The 16,975-nt window shown below is 52.8% G+C and overlaps 4 protein-coding genes across 4 annotated transcripts; 1 reads left to right on the top strand and 3 right to left on the bottom strand.

Annotated features, from left to right (window-relative positions):
* Window positions 1-1,563: 1,563 nt before the first annotated feature.
* On the bottom strand, window positions 1,564-3,169 carry EsH8_I_000244 (sugar porter family MFS transporter; the record flags this gene model as incomplete). Its single annotated transcript, XM_083267657.1, has 2 exons — window positions 1,564-2,236; window positions 2,292-3,169. 2 exons carry the CDS (start codon window positions 3,167-3,169, stop codon window positions 1,564-1,566), a joined length of 1,551 nt encoding a protein of 516 aa, XP_083118095.1.
* Window positions 3,170-8,873: 5,704 nt separating this feature from the next.
* EsH8_I_000243 (glycoside hydrolase superfamily) lies at window positions 8,874-12,451 on the top strand (the record flags this gene model as incomplete). The annotated part of the gene is made up of 5 exons (XM_083267656.1): window positions 8,874-9,149; window positions 9,210-10,001; window positions 10,078-10,250; window positions 11,651-11,666; window positions 11,741-12,451. 5 exons carry the CDS (start codon window positions 8,874-8,876, stop codon window positions 12,449-12,451), a joined length of 1,968 nt encoding a protein of 655 aa, XP_083118094.1.
* Window positions 12,452-13,404: 953 nt separating this feature from the next.
* EsH8_I_000242 (uncharacterized protein) lies at window positions 13,405-15,048 on the bottom strand (the record flags this gene model as incomplete). Its single annotated transcript, XM_083267655.1, has 1 exon — window positions 13,405-15,048. The coding sequence occupies one exon, from the start codon at window positions 15,046-15,048 to the stop codon at window positions 13,405-13,407; it is 1,644 nt and encodes a 547-aa protein (XP_083118093.1).
* A 595-nt stretch (window positions 15,049-15,643) lies between these two features.
* Window positions 15,644-16,838, bottom strand: EsH8_I_000241 (M20 family metallopeptidase; the record flags this gene model as incomplete). The annotated part of the gene is made up of 2 exons (XM_083267654.1): window positions 15,644-15,831; window positions 15,929-16,838. The coding sequence occupies 2 exons, from the start codon at window positions 16,836-16,838 to the stop codon at window positions 15,644-15,646; spliced, it is 1,098 nt and encodes a 365-aa protein (XP_083118092.1).
* Window positions 16,839-16,975: the final 137 nt, after the last annotated feature.

Raw genomic sequence — 16,975 nt, 5'->3', positions numbered from 1 at the left:
TCGAAGACTGTGCAGGGTTCGACCAATGTCGAATAGAAACAGCGACCCCAGCGGCGTGTAACATCATGAGCGACTGGGTCAAGGACTGCTCCCGGTCCGTCAGACCGGAGGGCATGTCGTCGAGTAAAATATTCTTGAGTATGGAAGACTGCCTCTGGTACGTTTTATGCTTGTACCCAAGCCGTGGAAATACGTAGCTAACAAGTGAAAAGCCCAAAGTCTGCTCCAGATGACTTCAACAACGCATACACAACTTGTGTTGATTGGGCATGGTTCCACAAGCCGGCCTTTGTTTCTTGTAAGGCCTTATCATTTCTTCTCCTACTCACAGGGTTCTTGTCTCAAAATGGGACAACTTAGGCTGATCTGTCCTTTCTGCATAGCTATACACTCGTTTGCTCCATATCATTGCGCTCTAAATGATAACAACATAACATACTCTGCTACGGCGACAAGCACTGCGGTCTGGGCTGGGAACATAACAGACAATTCCGTCGCATCAACTTCACTATCGCCGACCTCTACTCCTTCTGTTCCTACATCTTCGATGAACTTCGCCATACCATCGACTATAGCCGTTAGTGAAGCCGCAACCCCTGTTGGGCCGATTAGCGGTATCGTCGGTGTTATTGCCCTGGTGGTAATTGTGTTTCTCATAGTAGGATGCGTAGCAGTTTGTACCAGTAGAAACGGTAAAGATGATGACCAAGGTATACCCATTTGAGGGGGGCCTTGGGAAGATTGTACCGGTCTGTTGGCTTTTGTCATCAAACCTGATTAAAACTTCAGTCACCGCTTTCCTTGGCGGATGAAGTTGCCCACTCAGAAAAGGTGATAAGAGTTATCTCCATGCTTTCGCTTTTAGAAGAATTTACAGGAGCATGATCTACAAACGTATAGCGAGGCAATTAAGAAAACGTGGTTCTCATTTAAAGTTGCGTCACTGAATCTCTAGAAAATGCTTCAATAACTTGATCTTGTGCAGATTATATCGACGTATTTTCAAAGGTATTCAACGGTTATAAAAAGAGACTATGCCTTTCAATCTATTAAAACTATCGTAAGCTATAATCTTATTGTCGGATTACTCAGCCAGAATACGGGCAGGCGATCAGGCGACAGGAGGTGATGGGAAACGGCAGCAGTCGGGCCAGGAGATTCTACATCTGGGCTGCTAACGGCCAAATCTTCAACTGCTGCTTCTGCTGCCTAACTTTCCTTTCTTCTTTCCTACAGACACACATCAGAATACTGTACCAGTCTTGCTCTTTGATTTACATTGATTTACCAATCGTACGGGTATCCTGTAATACCAACACTTATTATGCTTTTGTACTTTAAATCAAGTTTGATAGATCCTATATGCTTCTCTGCCTTCGAGTACTTTCTTCGCCTCGGCATCTAGTCCACACGTCACTAATCAAACATATATTTTACGGCACAGGCCTAAACGAAAATAGCACAAACTTAATACTCGATTCCTAAAACTACATACGCAAATGTGAAAGCTTGCTCATCGTCCCTACAAAACTTGGCAGAAGTGTTTTTGACCATCCTTCACATTTATGCTCCCTCAAGATGTGCCGCCTTCTCGTCCTTCTCGGAGCTGAACTCCTGTGGCATGGCAATCGGCCGAGTCTTGGCATACTTTACGGTAGCCATGACAGACGGTGACTCGCGGAACAGGAGGTCGATTTCCTCAAGGTTGCGGCCCGTTGTCTCGGGGAAAAAGAAGTAGACTGTGACAGGCATAGCGGCTGCAATAACCGCATAAACAATATAATAACGCCATCCAATAGTGTTGAGGGCGACCGGCGTAACCATAATGACCAGGAAGTTGAACAGCCAGTGGTTGGCAGTCGAGATTGAAGACATTGCCATACGTAAGCGCAAAGGTGCAACTTCGGTGCAGTACAGATAGTTCGCGCCCATGAGGCCGATGGGGATCCACGTATTGTAGAGGAAGATGAAGAACGCCGCAGCAATTTGAGCTGGGTAGTTTGCTGTTCCGAAAGATGTGGCGACAGCGAGAGCTATCATGCAAAGGGACATGCCAGTGCCGCTGACAATAAAGGCCGCGCGACGTCCAAAACGGTCGATTGTGAAGAAGGCGATGAACGAGGCGAGAAATTTCCAGGTCAACGTGCCTCCGCTGAGGATGCGAGAGTACTGGCTGGAAAGCCCAAGACCCTGTTGGAAAAGGATCGGCGCGTAGACACTGACGAGATTCGAACCGCTAAAAAACAAGTCAGTCAATAAAAAGAATGCCTGGAGTAATCGAGTTGACTTACGCCATCTGTTGGAAAAATTGAAGCGACATGCAGAGGCAAAACCGATACAAAAGCTTATCTTCGCCCATCTTCAGAACATCTTTGAGGGAGACTTTGCTTCCCTTGGTCTCTTCAAGGGAATACTCAATGCCAGACAACTCAGCCTGGACCTCCAAAGCGTCTGCCGGAAGCGACTTCAGCACGGAAATAACAGCGCGCGCCTGTTCTGACCTTCCCTTCATTACCAGCCACCGGGGCGACTCTGGGAAGAAGTAAATCGAGGCCATGAGAACGATCGAAAAGAATACGGCGATGGCCAGTGGCGGACGCCAGGTAATGGGTCCTGAGTGAAACTGGAAGAAGCCGAAGTCGACCCAAGATTCGAGCATGTATCCCACGCACATGAATACGCCGGAAATGACAACTTGCCGTCCACGGTTCGCAGCGGCAGAGGTTTCAGATTGCCAGACTGGGACGATTGAGCTGAGTTGACCAATACCGAGGCCAGTGAGAACGCGGCCAACAACGAATTGAGGCAGGCCGAAGGAGGCAGCCATCAGGACTTCGCCAACCAGGGTCAGGATGGCAGAGAAGAAGATGATATTGCGGCGTCCGTAGATATCACCCGTCCATGAGCAAGATAGCGAGCCGATCGTGGCGCCGATCGTAAAGGTAGCGACGATCAATCCCTGAAGTGTTGAGTTTCGAGACTTTTCATCTCCAGAAGTATGAATGGTGTCGATTTCGGGAAAGGTCTTGACCCAATCTTCCTCAGTTAGCAAACCACCGACGACGCCGATGTTGTAGCCGTAAAGAATGAAACTGGGCGCGATGATGAGGGCGATTCGAAGAGAGTTGAGAGCGTTGCCCGTTAGGCCAAAGTACTTCTTGGAGCCCATGACTTCTGTAGTGTACAGCTACAAAACGAACAATATACAACGGAAAAGTAGAAAGAGATGGATGAAAGACACAGATGTGTAATTGCCTCTCGCCCATGGGGTAGGGACGAAGGGCGACTTTTTGTCTGTTCCCAATCTGTTGCCCCACGGGCGCATATATTACTCCATTATGGAGCTCTGTGTGGGAGGATGCGGAGGTATCCAATGCCTCCCGTAGTCCCCATGGAGGAGGGTGCGGAGGCGTGGAGCTCGGTCGGCTTTTACGGGGAGAAGAGGCATGACCCTGGCTAGGTCGTCCACTCTAACCGTTTATACCGACCCCTCGCCCATTCCAGAGAGACTTTACAACTCAACCCTCCCTCAACAGAGAGCATCTGAACCATTTCAAACAACAGCATTTGTCAGAGTACTCTGGGGTGTGGGCTACCGGAATGTTGTAATCATCCTGCAACTGCAGCAGCTAGGCTCATCAAGGTGGCGTCGCGGAATATGACGCGAACTGCGGAATACATCTATTATCTTGGCGTTCATTAGTGATGTACGTTGGATAAACAAGCATACCAAGCTTTTTTGTCTCCGCAAAAGCCCAGAATATGCAGGCCATGGTCAGTTCACTAATGCTGCCGACATCGTATTGGCGCAGGAATTATCAACGCCTGACAGACGGATGTACAGCTAGGGGGATGGTAATTTTGGGAGATATGCTGCTTTGGTGGCAGCCGGAATATCAAGAGCATCACCGGTTCAACCTCGCTGCAACATAACAGATAGCAAAAGGGCGTGTTTTGCGGAATCATGCCGTCATAATTTATCAAACCCCTTTCCCAGATGCAAGCACATACATACACAACGGCATTTCGGCCACGTATTGTTCGTCGGCCCTTACACGGATATACACGAATACCCCGGGCAAAATCATTCTAGTGGCCAGCAGTCAATGGATTATGGGCTCGGAAAGCATTCCAGACGCGTATGCATGATGCTTGCAGGTCTTCTATCTCGGATTGCCAGGCTCGTTGCCGGTGCTGTCCGTTATGAAGCGCCGCTTTTTATCGACTCATTGAGGTGGGGACCGCGCGGAAGCAAGAATACGAGTCAAGCTTGTCCGCGGCATTTCGCTAGGCCGCCCGGCGAAACAGTCCGCCTTGAGCAATTAAGCTTCCCCGAGGCGTATCGTTCCTCCGCTACTGCGAGAATATTCCCCTTGGCCACATTTTACATAACCAGCGATGTTGATTATATGCGCAAAGCTGATTGCTAATGCAGTGAAAATTTGGACTTTGACTCTTTTCTTTTTCCTCCTTCCCTCCTTGTAATTTCTCGATTTCTACGCGCTCAACCTTCGAAATACCAAATCTAACGAAGAATCCAATTGAATTGAGTTTTTATTGGCAACAGCAGCGCACATTACTTGGAGCCATCTCTGGGTTTATTTGACTCGAAGTGTTGCCGGGCGAGGTTTTCCGTCTCGAAACTAAGCTCCTTCATCCAACGAGAGGTGATAAGCCCAATCCCTCTAAATGCAATGAGAATGTTCCAGATAGGCCGCATGGCTTCGTTGTAAACCCCGCGAATCGCGCTCAGCAGCTCAACTGGCACTAGGGCGTATGAAGCCCACTGCATCACTAGCATTCCCCAAAGTCGCCACGGCCTCTGGGAGAGGTAGCAAGTAAGCAATCTGTTTCCAAAAGATGATGCTAAATGCAGTAGCGCCAATGGAAAGCCCAATAAGAGCGCCAAACGCTCAAAACGATACGAGGATGCCAACGGCAAGCCCGTGATCTTCGGGTTTGGTCATTGCAGCTTGTATTGGTATCGCCGGAAGCGTGAAGAGCGTGCCCAACCCGATGCTGCGAGTGATCTGAAAGCCTACGATCTAAGCCGTCGAGGGGTTGCGGTCCCGAACGGCAAACAATGCCACACCGACAGTGACAAAGACCCAGCCGAGGCACATCTCACAACGGTATCTTCTGGTTTACTCGACACCGACTGCAAATAAAGCACTGAAGACGACGACCATGGCGCACGTTGGGATAAGGTTGATGGCAGACCGGAGTGGTTATTCGAGAAGGACCGCTTAGAAATGCAGAGGGATGTAAAGCAGTAGGGCGTACATGATCATGCCATGAATGAAGCCTCCAATCATAGCCACGATGACGAGGACACCAATAACAAGGGGAACCATCGTGCGCCATGAAGACCAGGGGTACATGGCACCAGCCCAACTGAGTGGTAAACAAACTAGGGTGCTGCCGATGGCAAAAATGCCCATTCCTACAAGGTCTAGTCTTTTCACTCTAGAGATGAGACTGCCGCCCATTAGCTTGAGGTTGAGAAAAAAGAAGGCGAGCACATCTACAACAGCGATGATAAGCAGGTTCATCCATCCGATCCACCCCCAGCTCGAGTGTTCGCTCAGGAGAGCGCCGACGATGGGCCCGAGGAGGGTGTCAATTGCCATAGATCCTGTTACTTACTGGGATTATGACAGCCAAAGTCGTAGCATCGGGAGATGCTGCTACGATCATGGTGCAAAAAGACGTGAACGCAAGGTAAAGCTGTACCGGCTTATTCTAGTTGGACTTGGGCGCCGCCGAGGCTGGTTCCCTCGCTATTTATTGCGACTCTACTTCAAGTTGTCCCGCCTGGTTCTCTGAGTCCATAATTATGGGATAAGGAGCTGGTGGAGAGATGCCATGATATTTACCGGCAGTTTGTGTCATTTGAAAACCCCCATTATGCGTATGTACACAAGCTGAAATAGGATCTTGTATCAAGAATAAGATGTCAGTTACGTATATGAGTTGATCAAGCCATTTCAGTGATCTTAATGTTCGTAGTGCTTTGCTGCTCCTGTACACCAAGGTTCAAGAAAGACACTACGTTGGGAAAGGACAAAGCCACTGTTCTGGAAATAATGTAATTGTACAATAAAAGAAAATAAAAAAGACTGCCATATTGGAAACGGTCCTCTTCATTCATTTAAATAAAGGCCTACGATCATAAGTAGATAAACCCCAACAACGGTTTCTTTTTTGGTATTTGCATTTGGCATAAAGAATCTCGCATTTGTTATACAATTGCGTGCCCGTTTTTCAGCTTTGGCTTGAATGCAACCACCGAGATTGGTTGATATTGAATGAAGAGAGTGTGCTAGTTTCGGCTTGCGTGATTTGCACGACAGCGAGAAGGGCAGGAGCAGGCAAGAAGTGGCACGCATATCTCAGAATATCCCAAGACTCGGCATATAAGCCAGCGGAAGCCAACGGCTCCAAGTGAGACATTGCGAGGATTTTCAAGAGGGTGAGGTAATTAAAGTGCAACAATCATGCTCCTCATACAAGCTCGGCAGAATCCATACGCAGTTCGTTCAGGCAGTCGAAGAACTTGGGATTGTAAGCAGCCAGGGACGAAATCTGACGGCAGGCTTGGCAGTCAAGGAGAAATACTTGTGCTTAATAATATGTGCAATTACAAACATGAGCATGCCGTGATGAGTTTCGCGCCGAGCCCAAGCCCAAGCCGAAGCCTGCCAAGAACAGCCATCTAAGGAGCATATTAGGAATGGAGAGGCCATCAATTATTCAGCAACCTTGGCCATCTGAACGTCAGTTCAGAGCTAAACAACAGCAGGTTCATAAGAAGAAGCCTAGGCCCGAGACAGGGTCAACGTTGTACCAACATGACTTGGAAAACCAAGATACAGTTAGCTCTTGTCGATGACATATGTCCACGGAGCTAAGTGCTATTTAGTTTCCCGACATTCTTCATGTTGGTCTCGCTTCTAAATAATCAGGTATCTTTCTGCTGACAAAATCATAGTTTAATGCAACGCGCCTTTTTACTATGACTGGTTTCAATCATACCGTCGCCGCTTGCAGTTAGGCGTGGAATTTGCGGCTGTTGTGGTGAAATATAGGCTTTGCAACTCGCTTGCGCGTTTGCGCCTCAGCCCCCAATGCATCCGTCGAGAAGTGGTGACAACTCTTCGACAACAGGTGTAGGTTTCACAACGAGGTCACCAATGGCTGAGGGGGATGAGTGGCGCAACGTGAGGTCCCTCCCGAGTAGCTGGATGGGCTAAACACAGTTCAATGGGGATGTCGCAGGTATCCAGAAAAGATGGAGGTGGGGTCATGTTCTTGACTTCGACTCCCTCCCTTGTTTTCCCTTTTTTTTCTTTGGAGATGGTGGGGGCATGGAGACAGAGGCTCAGTCATCGCTCAATCAGGTGTCAGGACGAAATGACATGAATGTTTATATTTGGTCCGATATTTCGCAGCTAACAGACACGGAAATAAGTATTCCACTAGAGTCCGCACTCCGCAGTTGTCCATCGAACCATCTCGACCATTTCAACATCCGAACTTGCGGACGAAAATACTCTCGAATCCGAGGACCAGTTGCTACCTTTATTTTATTTTAGAAAAAAAGTCAAGCGCTCAAGAGTTAAAGTCTAAAGAATAAGACCAAGATTCCCTCAAAGTCTCATTGCAAGGAACCACAATCTCCTGGCAAGTTGACTCGGTACCGAAAATAAATCAATCCCCAGGGGCAGAGGGGCGAGAAGTGGAATCGGCGCTTCCGGGGCCCCAAAAGGGTGTTGCGGCTCTGTGGGGCCGAAATTATCGGTGTTCCGGTCCAAAAACCGAGCCAGCTTTCGCGTGCACACCTTGGTAGCACTGAAAAAAATAAATGAAAAAAAGCATTTATTGATGTTTGTTTCCCTTCGTCGGACGGCAGCAGCTCTAGGTAAACCAGGTTGCACCGCATGCCATGCGAGAACGCAGCATCAATGCTTCTTCCCGGGGTTTCAGGTGTTTCGACCGCGGCTGCGTTCTCAGCCAGTCGCTGAGTGCCGTGGACTTTGCTAGAGTTCAAACACGAGGAACTCTGTGGTAAGCGAAGCGGGCATTCAGGGTATTCGCTGGACTGACGGCTTGGGAGGCAAGCGACGGCGAGAATAGCCTTTGGAGGCCGGTCAGCTCTTCATGGTTCCATCGCGTAACTGGTTCGACCAATCCCTTGGGCTTCCAGTGGCGGACGCCACTTTGGATGCGGCATTGAAGGCTTGTCAACTGCGGCTGCGCGGCCACTCACTGCGCCATGCCCCCAAGCCAAGAAAACCCAATATGGCACCTGGCCGCCCAGTCCGATCTCCCGTTGCTTGTCCAGCATGCCCAGAGTGCCTAGGTAGGCCGTCCCGGACGGGCCGGAGAAAATACAGCCATGGGACCCAGGAATAGGGGGAGGGGGAGCCTATGCAGGGCTTGCGTAAATACCGGTTTGCCGCTGACAACGCTCAGGGCTCAGGGGTCGATAAGTCACGGGCTATCACAATGTAATGCCCATCGCCATTTGGAGCTCATGGGGAAACCTCAACATCAGACCAAACTTGGGGGCTCCGCGCCTAGGCCACCCCTGCCATTTAGTGGTCGTCAGCCCCTGTTCCGAGTCATTCGCGCCTGTTCGCCGTTGGCGCTTGGCCCGCGGGCCCCAGTAAAGCAATTAGTTTGCTTCGTCAACTACGGGGCTGTGGTAAACTCTATTCGAGCACCGCGATGCCTCGTACGACATGCGTTTATATAAGCACCTGAACTCTCACCCAGCGTTTCCTCGTTGTTGCTAGCTAGCCTCGAGCTGAACACCTTCCAACTCACCACCTTCTTTCGTTACAGCTCAAGACTTTTTTTTCTATTCGGTGATGTCGTTCGCCAAACTCTCGTTCGCGGCCCTTCTGGCCGCGGGCGTTTCGACCGCAACTTGCTCGACCAACGTTGCCAACACCACCGGCACCGTGGCTTCGACCTACTTCGCCGGATACCACGCCAACCGCGGGTTCCCCGTCTCTAGCATGCCGTGGGAGAAGTACACGGATGCCAAGTACGCTTTCGCGGAGACATCTGAGGACGGCAGCCTGAACCTGACCAAGGCGGCCCCCGATCAGCTCCCGGCCTTCGTCTCGGCCGCTCGCGAGCACGTACGTATTCCCCTGGTCCGCGCCAAACCCCAGCTCCGCACCATGCTGACCCCCGTCTAGAACGTCAAGGCCCTCGTCTCCATCGGAGGCTGGACCGGAAGCCGCTACTTCAGCACTTCCATCGGCAGTGCAGAGAACCGCACCGCTTTCGTCAAGACGTGCCTGGACCTCGTTGAGAAGTACAACCTCGACGGCCTCGACTTCGACTGGGAGTACCCCAACCGCCAGGGCCTCGGATGCAACGCCATCAACACGGCCGACACGGCCAACTTCCAGAGCTTCCTTAAGGAGCTGAGACAGAAGCAGACCAAGCAGCTGTACCTGACTGCCGCCAGCAGCCTGTTCCCGTGGTACGACGCCGCGGGCGTCGCCAGCACGAACGGCACCCTGAGCAGCTTCAGCGACACCCTGGATTACGTCATGATCATGGGCTACGACATCTACGGCGCGTGGGCCGCCACCGGAGGCCCCAACGCGCCGCTGGCCATGTCTTGCGACACCAGGAACAACCAGGGCGGCATCAAGGAGGGCGTTGACAAGTGGGTCAACGCCGGCATCCCCGCCAACAAGCTCGTCCTGGCCGTCGGCGCCTACGGCCACGGCTTCTCGGTCAACACCACCAGCGCCTTCACCGCCCCCGGCGTCCTGAACGCCTATCCGCCCCAGAACAGCAGCCACCGCTTCCAGGGCAGCAGCTGGGACGACGACCCGCCGATCGACGAGTGCGGCAACGCCCAGCCTCCCAGTGGAACCTACACGTTCTGGAGCATGATCAAGGAGGGCAAGTTCCTCGACGAGACCGGCAAGCCCCGCGACAGCATCGCGACCGGGTACGACAACTGCAGCCAGACGGTACGTTTCTTCTTTTCCTTTTGGTTTCCCCGAGGTTGTGGTGTGGACTAGACAGTAGCTGACAATTTCCCCGCAGCCCTACCTCTTCAACGAGACCGCCCAGGTCTGGGTTTCCTACGACAACGTGGAGTCGCTGACTGCGAAGGGCAAGTACATCACCTCTTCGAAGATGGCTGGCTTTGCCCTGTGGGAGGCCGGCGGCGACTACAACAACATCCTCGTCAACGCCATCCGCTCCGCCGTTGGTCTGTAAGGGTGTTTTTAGTGCCATTCGCAGATTGTTTAGATTAATGTCTCGGTGACGAAAGTTGTAATACCCCTCAATTGCTGAAAGAAATTTCCTGTCCTTTTTCTTTAAAGTTACTTGTGGTGACGATGTCGAGATAAGCTGCCGTAGTCGCTGTGACCCGTTTGATGCTGCCATCGATACTTGTGGTTTGTTGATACTATTATTCAACGGCGTGTCAAAGTACCAGTCTAGCCGGCCTTATGCTCCACGTATTCCCAGTAATGCTTACGTCCTCCAGAAATGAAGTAGTTGATGAAGGGTTGTAGGAAAGTCGGCGTGTAAACCAAGTTGAGAACACAACATTGGTTAACCTCAGGCTCCTATCTTCCTTACAGAATGCTTCGAGTTACCTGTCTCCTAATCCTGATTAAGTTGAAAAAAGTGATTCGCCCAAATCGAGGATTCTAGCAGACTTTAAAAATCAAACGTAGTTCAATGCCAAGAAATAAGATACTGCTCCAAACGGGTCGTTCCGGCAAACTTCACTTCGAGAAGTTGATTCTTCACCTTACAAGAGAGGTAGGTAGATATAGCATATATGTTAGGTCACACTGTCCACCGTGATGTTTTGGAGAGACACACAGGAGGGTTCTTCCACGAAAGCGTGCCGCTCTCAGCTTTATTAAGGGAAGTATTCCCAAGTTGAACCTATTGTCCAGTACAACGGCTAGGAAGCATGAACAAGATAGATAAGAACTGGACTATGAAAACACGCTTTGGTGTGTTCTTTGTCAACGTAAAAAAAAAAAAAAAGGCCCAACTTGTGACGGTTTCTTTCAGCGTTGCGCTGAACTTTTCATGAACACCGGCTTGTATTTATGGCCAATTCACCTGCTATGCTGCACACTAGGCAACTAACCGCTTCCTGCTTATCTTCCATTTCTATATTCACTTATAACCTGACCAATAGTTTGCGCAGCCTAAAGATGACGTTCATCTTAACTTCACCCCCATTGAATAACCGCGTCTAAACACACTGTGTCTAGAATAATCTACAAATTCCTGTGTATATTCAGCAAAGACTTGTATATATTCGCTAGACACGTGAGGAAGGAGCGATATAATCCAGAGGCCCCTACTCTTTTCGTCTCTTCCTGTTTCCTAGGTCTACATACGCCTTTTCAACTTCACCTTTTTGCCGTCCTATCCTCGTTTTCTCATCCTCGCCCTCCCATCCTCAACTTCCCATCCTCAACTTCCCATCCTCAACTTCCCATCCTAAACTTCCTACCCTAAACTTCCTATCCTCACGCTCTTGTCATCAACCTTGCCACGCTGTTTGCCTCGCAGTCTTGCTCTTAACAACACGATAACGCGTCGCTTCCCATCTCAAAGGGTCATTTCACTGAAGTTGGTTCAGCTACTTCGTCCTTTCAGTAAGTTGTATTTCAAACCAAAGGCCTTTGACACGTCCCTGCACCAGCCGAGTGCTTGCTGACGCCCTCAACAGACCACCATCCTCACCGCAACCATGCCTCCCAAAGCTGCCATTAGCAACCCCGGAGGCGCCGCCGAAGGCTACACGGAGAGTGAACTCAAAATTGCACTCGCCATCGTCAAGGTCATGCCCCGCCCGACTACCCAGATGCTGGAGAAGCTCGCCGAGGAGACGGGCTTCGCCAGCATCGCCAGCGCCCGCGTCCTCGTTCGCCGCGCGGCCACCAAGCACGACTGGTTCAAGGGCGGCCCCGAGGAGGCGCAGAACACCCCTTCCACCGCGGGCCGCAAGAAGAAGCTCGCAGACATCGAGGACGGCGCCGAGGAGGATGATACCCCCACCAAGAAGCGGGTTCGCAAGTCCAAGGCCCCTGCCGCTGCTGAGGAGAAGGTCAAGCAGGAAGTCAAGCAGGAGGGGGGCCGAGAAGGCAACGCTGAGGAGGAGGGTATCCCCGTCAAGAAGCGGGCTCGCAAGCCCAAGGCCCCTGCCGCTGCTGAGGAGTTTGAGCAGAATGTCAAGCAGGAGGATGGCGGAGACGGCGCCGAGGAGCAGGGTGCCCCCGCCAAGAAATGGGCTCGCAAGCCCAAGGTCTCTACCGTTGCTAAGGAGCAAGTCAAGCAGGAGGCCAAGCAGGAGATCAAGCAGGAGATCAAGCAGGAGGATGGCGGAGATAATCAGGATACTGCTGCCGCCACTGCCTTTAAGGAGACGGCTGACGAGTAGACGCAAGGAAGGATGCGGTCGTGTCCTGTGAGGTTATTTTAGAGCGGGCAACGGCGAGGACGGGGACTGTTCATGATTGTTTTGGCCGTTGAGATTCGATGCGGCGTGGAGCCTTTGTACATTTGCTCATTGCTCAGGCTCTGGATGAAGGAGCTGCTTAGGCTCAGGGTCTGAATATACTCATTTTGTCCGGCATACGCCACACCGTCCCTGTTGTTTGCTTGGAAACGTAAACGGCTCAGGATTCCCTCATCCCACGGCGGCCAAAGTTCGAGTGCCACCCCCAAGCGATCCCCATTGCTTGCCCACAAGTAGGTGCTCATGGCATTTCCGAGACACGAAATCATGGCAGGCGATCTGCCTCATCAACACATAGGCACCTTTGTATTCAGCGAGGCAAGTATGTGACCTCGGCACAGAGTCTCTGCTTTTGTGCTTTCTTTTACTCGTCCTTTCCTTCTCCGGTGGCATGCCTGAGGCTTGGAGGCATGTTTTGGTCCCATTCACCCATGCTTCCCAGTTTTCTCCCATTTCCGCTATACAGTCGCGGGTATTTCGTTTGACGGCAGAGTCATGGCATCCCCTGATCTCCCCTCAATACATTTGCAAAATACTCATTCGCTTTAGACATCGAGCTTCAAAGGCCAAAGTATGTATGAAACATTCGATCAAACTGATGGCCAGAGAAAGCTTATGCGGGTGTTTCAAGGTACTCACTGGGATGCAGCCGAAGAAGATGACGGAGGAGCGTTAGAAAGGGGAAAGCGCCAGAAAAAAGGTCGAGCATCAATTTTGGACAATCACTGCTCGTGCATCATCATTCATTAAGCCCAGGCGACTTGTGACACATCTAGACCTAAGCATTTTCCCTTTGTAACCTGCCAGCAGATATCATCCCCCTATCCCCGGCCGATGGCCGCCATCACATAATCTCGAACCTCTCCATGACGTCCTCAGTACCGCGGATTCTCGCCGTATCCTTGGTTGTGTCCGTAGTCCGGGTTCCCTCCGTAGTTCTGGTTCTGCCCTCCGTAGTTCTGGTTCTGCCCGCCGTAGTTCTGTCCTTGGCCGTAGCTCTGTTGCTGGTTCGAGTGGTGCTGCTCAGCTTGGTATGACTGAGGCGGCTGGTATTGGTCTGGCCGGTACTCCTGGTGCTGCGGGGGGTTGTATGACTGCTGATGGGATCCCTGACCAGAGTATTGATCGTGGGAAGGAGGGGGGTAGTTGCCCTGGGGAGGGGGAGCGGACTGATGGCCACCGCCAAGTTGCAAGCCGGCCGTGGGCGCGCCGACACTGACGTTCTCGTTGCCAATGTCATCCGGCACGTGAATCTTCACCTTGGGAAGGTACTTCTGCACCTTGCCCTCGACAATGTTCTGCACAAATACCCAGCTCTCACGCTCGAACTTGCGGTGGCCACCGTTGACGACTCCCAGGATGCTCTCGCGCAGCGTCTCCTGCACCTTCCGGATCAGGCCGCGGATCTTGTCGACCAGCTTGAACTTGATGTCGTCCCCGAAGCCGCGGTCGGCGTGGCCGCCGGCGTCGCGGTCGAGCTGGGAGTCGAAGGGGTTTCCGCCCAGGATCTTCTCCAGGGGCCGTTGGAACGCGTCCGGCAGCAGCTCGAATAGCTGCTTCTCGATGGAGCCGAGGATCTTGCGGAACTCAAGGCGCACATCCCTGTGCACCTTGGCGAGACCCGTGCTCAGCTTGTCGCTGATGACCTTGGAGAAGCCGCCGCTCGATCCCCCTTCTTCGCCGTCGCGGTCCCCGACGCCTCGTGATCCCTCCTGGGACTGCTTCTTGCTGCCAAACAAGCCCCCGAGTCCCTTGACCAAGTCCTTGACCTGGTCCTCAATCTCGCCCTTGACGCCGTCACCGACATCCCGCGTGCTCGTGTTACCGCGGAGCCAGCGCTTGATGTGGTCCAGGGCGATTCGGGTAAACTGCTCGGCGATAGGTGCGTGCTGCTCCCTCAGCTTCAAGCCGACCTTCTCCTTGATCTCGGGGCTGATGACGCGCGCCTTCTCCTCGGGGTTGCGCGCGGCGTCCTTGATGGTGTTGCTGAGAACCCCAAGGAGGCCGTCGAGCTCGAACTTCTGACCCCCCGGACCCTTGTTGTTATTGTCCAGGTGGTCTTGCACGACGTTGATGGCCGCCGAGAGGAAGCCCTTGGCCCCAGAAAAGGAATCGCTGGTGTTCACGCCCCGAGACTGGGTTTCGGCAGAACCCCCACGGCCCTCGGTGAGGTTGAAAATGTCACGCAGGTCATCGCCAGCCTCATCGGTGATAACGCTGAAGCTGCGGGTGAGCTTGCCGATTTCATCGGCGAAAGGCAGGGATTGGCCTCCGTAGGCGTCCGGGGGCGAGTCATTCAGGCCTCTTGAGCCATCGCCCGACGACTTATCCTTGTTGAACAGCGAGCGGAAGGCATCGATGACATGATCCTCGAGACTATCGATGGTCTTTTGCTGGAAGGTGTCGATCTCGGAGGCGATGCGGGGTTGGATCTGAGGGGCGAGCGAGTCGACGTATTCATCGACCTTCTGCATCAACACATCAGGGAGACGGCTTTTTCCCTGGTCGGAGGACGACATTGTTGCGGTATGCAAGGGACTGACGATTGAGCGTTGAGATGGTTAGCCGGGCTGGGGGAGGGAGTCTCGGGTTACAACGCTGAACTTGTGCTAGCTTGGGGAGTGCGTGCGGGCGGGCGGGCGTTCCCGCTGGCGGGGTGAGCTGAACAACCTAGCTGAAAGGTCACGTGAATCTGGTAAAGCGAAGGCGGGGTGGGGTGGTCGCAATTGCCCAGAAAGCTGACGTCATTGGTCGTCGTCACCCCGCAGGTACGTACTTTATCATCTCTGAGAAACATTCACTCACACACTCACTCACCGCATCTGCTCTCATCTCACCTCAGCGGCGCATCGATTTGCAGTCAGCGGCTGTCCAGTTGAGTCAGGGTTCATATCATCGTGGAAAATCTATCGTCAGTCAAACATATTGACAGCGCAAACCGGTGCTCTAACGATGGCCAGGCTCTAGTATCGATGGATAACAATGAAACCGTAATCTGCTCAAAAGGGAAGAAGAAACGGTTGTTTAGGCCTTTGGGGTTGTTTATGTACATTTGCAAATACCCTGAACAGCAAGAGACCATAATGCCAATGGGGCCATGTCTCATTTTAGAACTCATCTTTTCAAGGATTCCAAAACCAGTGTCTTGTACCCCTCGACCGAGGCCTCCAGGTCCGACACACTGATGCGCTCCTCCGCCGAGTGAGCGACTAGAATGGACCCGGGCCCGTACAAGTAGCGCTTATGGGTGCCATTGAGGTTAGGAACATCGGTGTAGTAGTTGACAATCGTGGTATTGAATCCTGGATAAGTCAGTTCCGCTCATTTTGTTTTCCAGTAGAGAGGTGGTGGTGATGGTGGTGAGGGGTGGTCTATTTCAAGAGGGCGTGTGCAACTCACCTTCAATGTCGAAGTCTAGACTGACTGGCGCAGCTGTGGTGCCGAAGGAGAGATCGACGTACTCGGGCGTGGCGTCAGAGACTGCCTGGTTGAGGATGTCCTTTAACCCGTCCAGGTCCGCCGTCGCCGCTCGGATGGACACCCGCCCAGACGCATTTGCCGGGACGACATTGCTCGCTACTCCGCCCTCAATCACTCCCACGTTCAGAGTCGAGTTTCCGTACTCCTCGGTCCAGGGCAGCGCCGTGTCCAGCATTTTGCCCAGGGCGCGGATGAGGAGGTCGATGGCGTTCCTCCCGTACTCGGGGTACCCAGAGTGCGCCGCCACCCCGTGGGCCGAGATGTTGAAGGCCAAGACGCCCTTGTGCCCGCGCACGAGCTCGTTCTCCGTCGGCTCGCCGAAGATGACGGACTCCCAGGTGAGGTTGAGGTTGTTGGCCGCCCTCATGCCCTCGCCCCCCGACTCCTCGCCGACGACGAAGAGCAGCGAGACGTCGCCCTCGCCGATGTCGCCGCTCTCGAGAAGCGACTCGACCGCGGTGATCTGCGCGGCGATGCTGCCCTTTGCGTCGCAGGTCCCGCGGCCCCAAATCTCGTCGCCGACGCGCGAGTAGGGAATGTACGGGGGCACCGTGTCGATGTGCGAGGTGAGGAGGACGCGCGTTTTGCGGGCGCTGCCGACGTAGGCGTAGACATTCTGCCGGTCGCCCTCGACGGTCTGCGTCTCGACTGTGAAGTTGGTGGAGAGGTAGGCCTTGAGAGCCTCGGTGCCGAGAGCTTCGGTCTTGGTGGTTGAGTCGGCCTCGACGAGCGCCTTGTGCAGGCTGATCAGCGACTCGGTGTAAGCCGCGCCCAAGGCCGACGAGGCAGCGAGGGAGCAAGCGAGTGCGGCAATTCCCAGGAACTTCATCTTTGTAGTTCTTTACGAGACGAATTGATGCCACAGAAATGCCGCATGGATTGATTCGAGTAGCAGAATGCGCCTGGATGCAGCCGTGTCCTGGAAATATAAGCGACGTGGGATGCTTTTATCATTTGTAGTCAAGC

The sequence above is a fragment of the Colletotrichum jinshuiense genome, chromosome 1 (assembly GCF_051148585.1).
Source record: "Colletotrichum jinshuiense chromosome 1, complete sequence".
Taxonomy (NCBI): Eukaryota; Fungi; Ascomycota; class Sordariomycetes; order Glomerellales; family Glomerellaceae; genus Colletotrichum; species Colletotrichum jinshuiense.
This window is presented reverse-complemented; position numbering and strand designations above follow the sequence as displayed.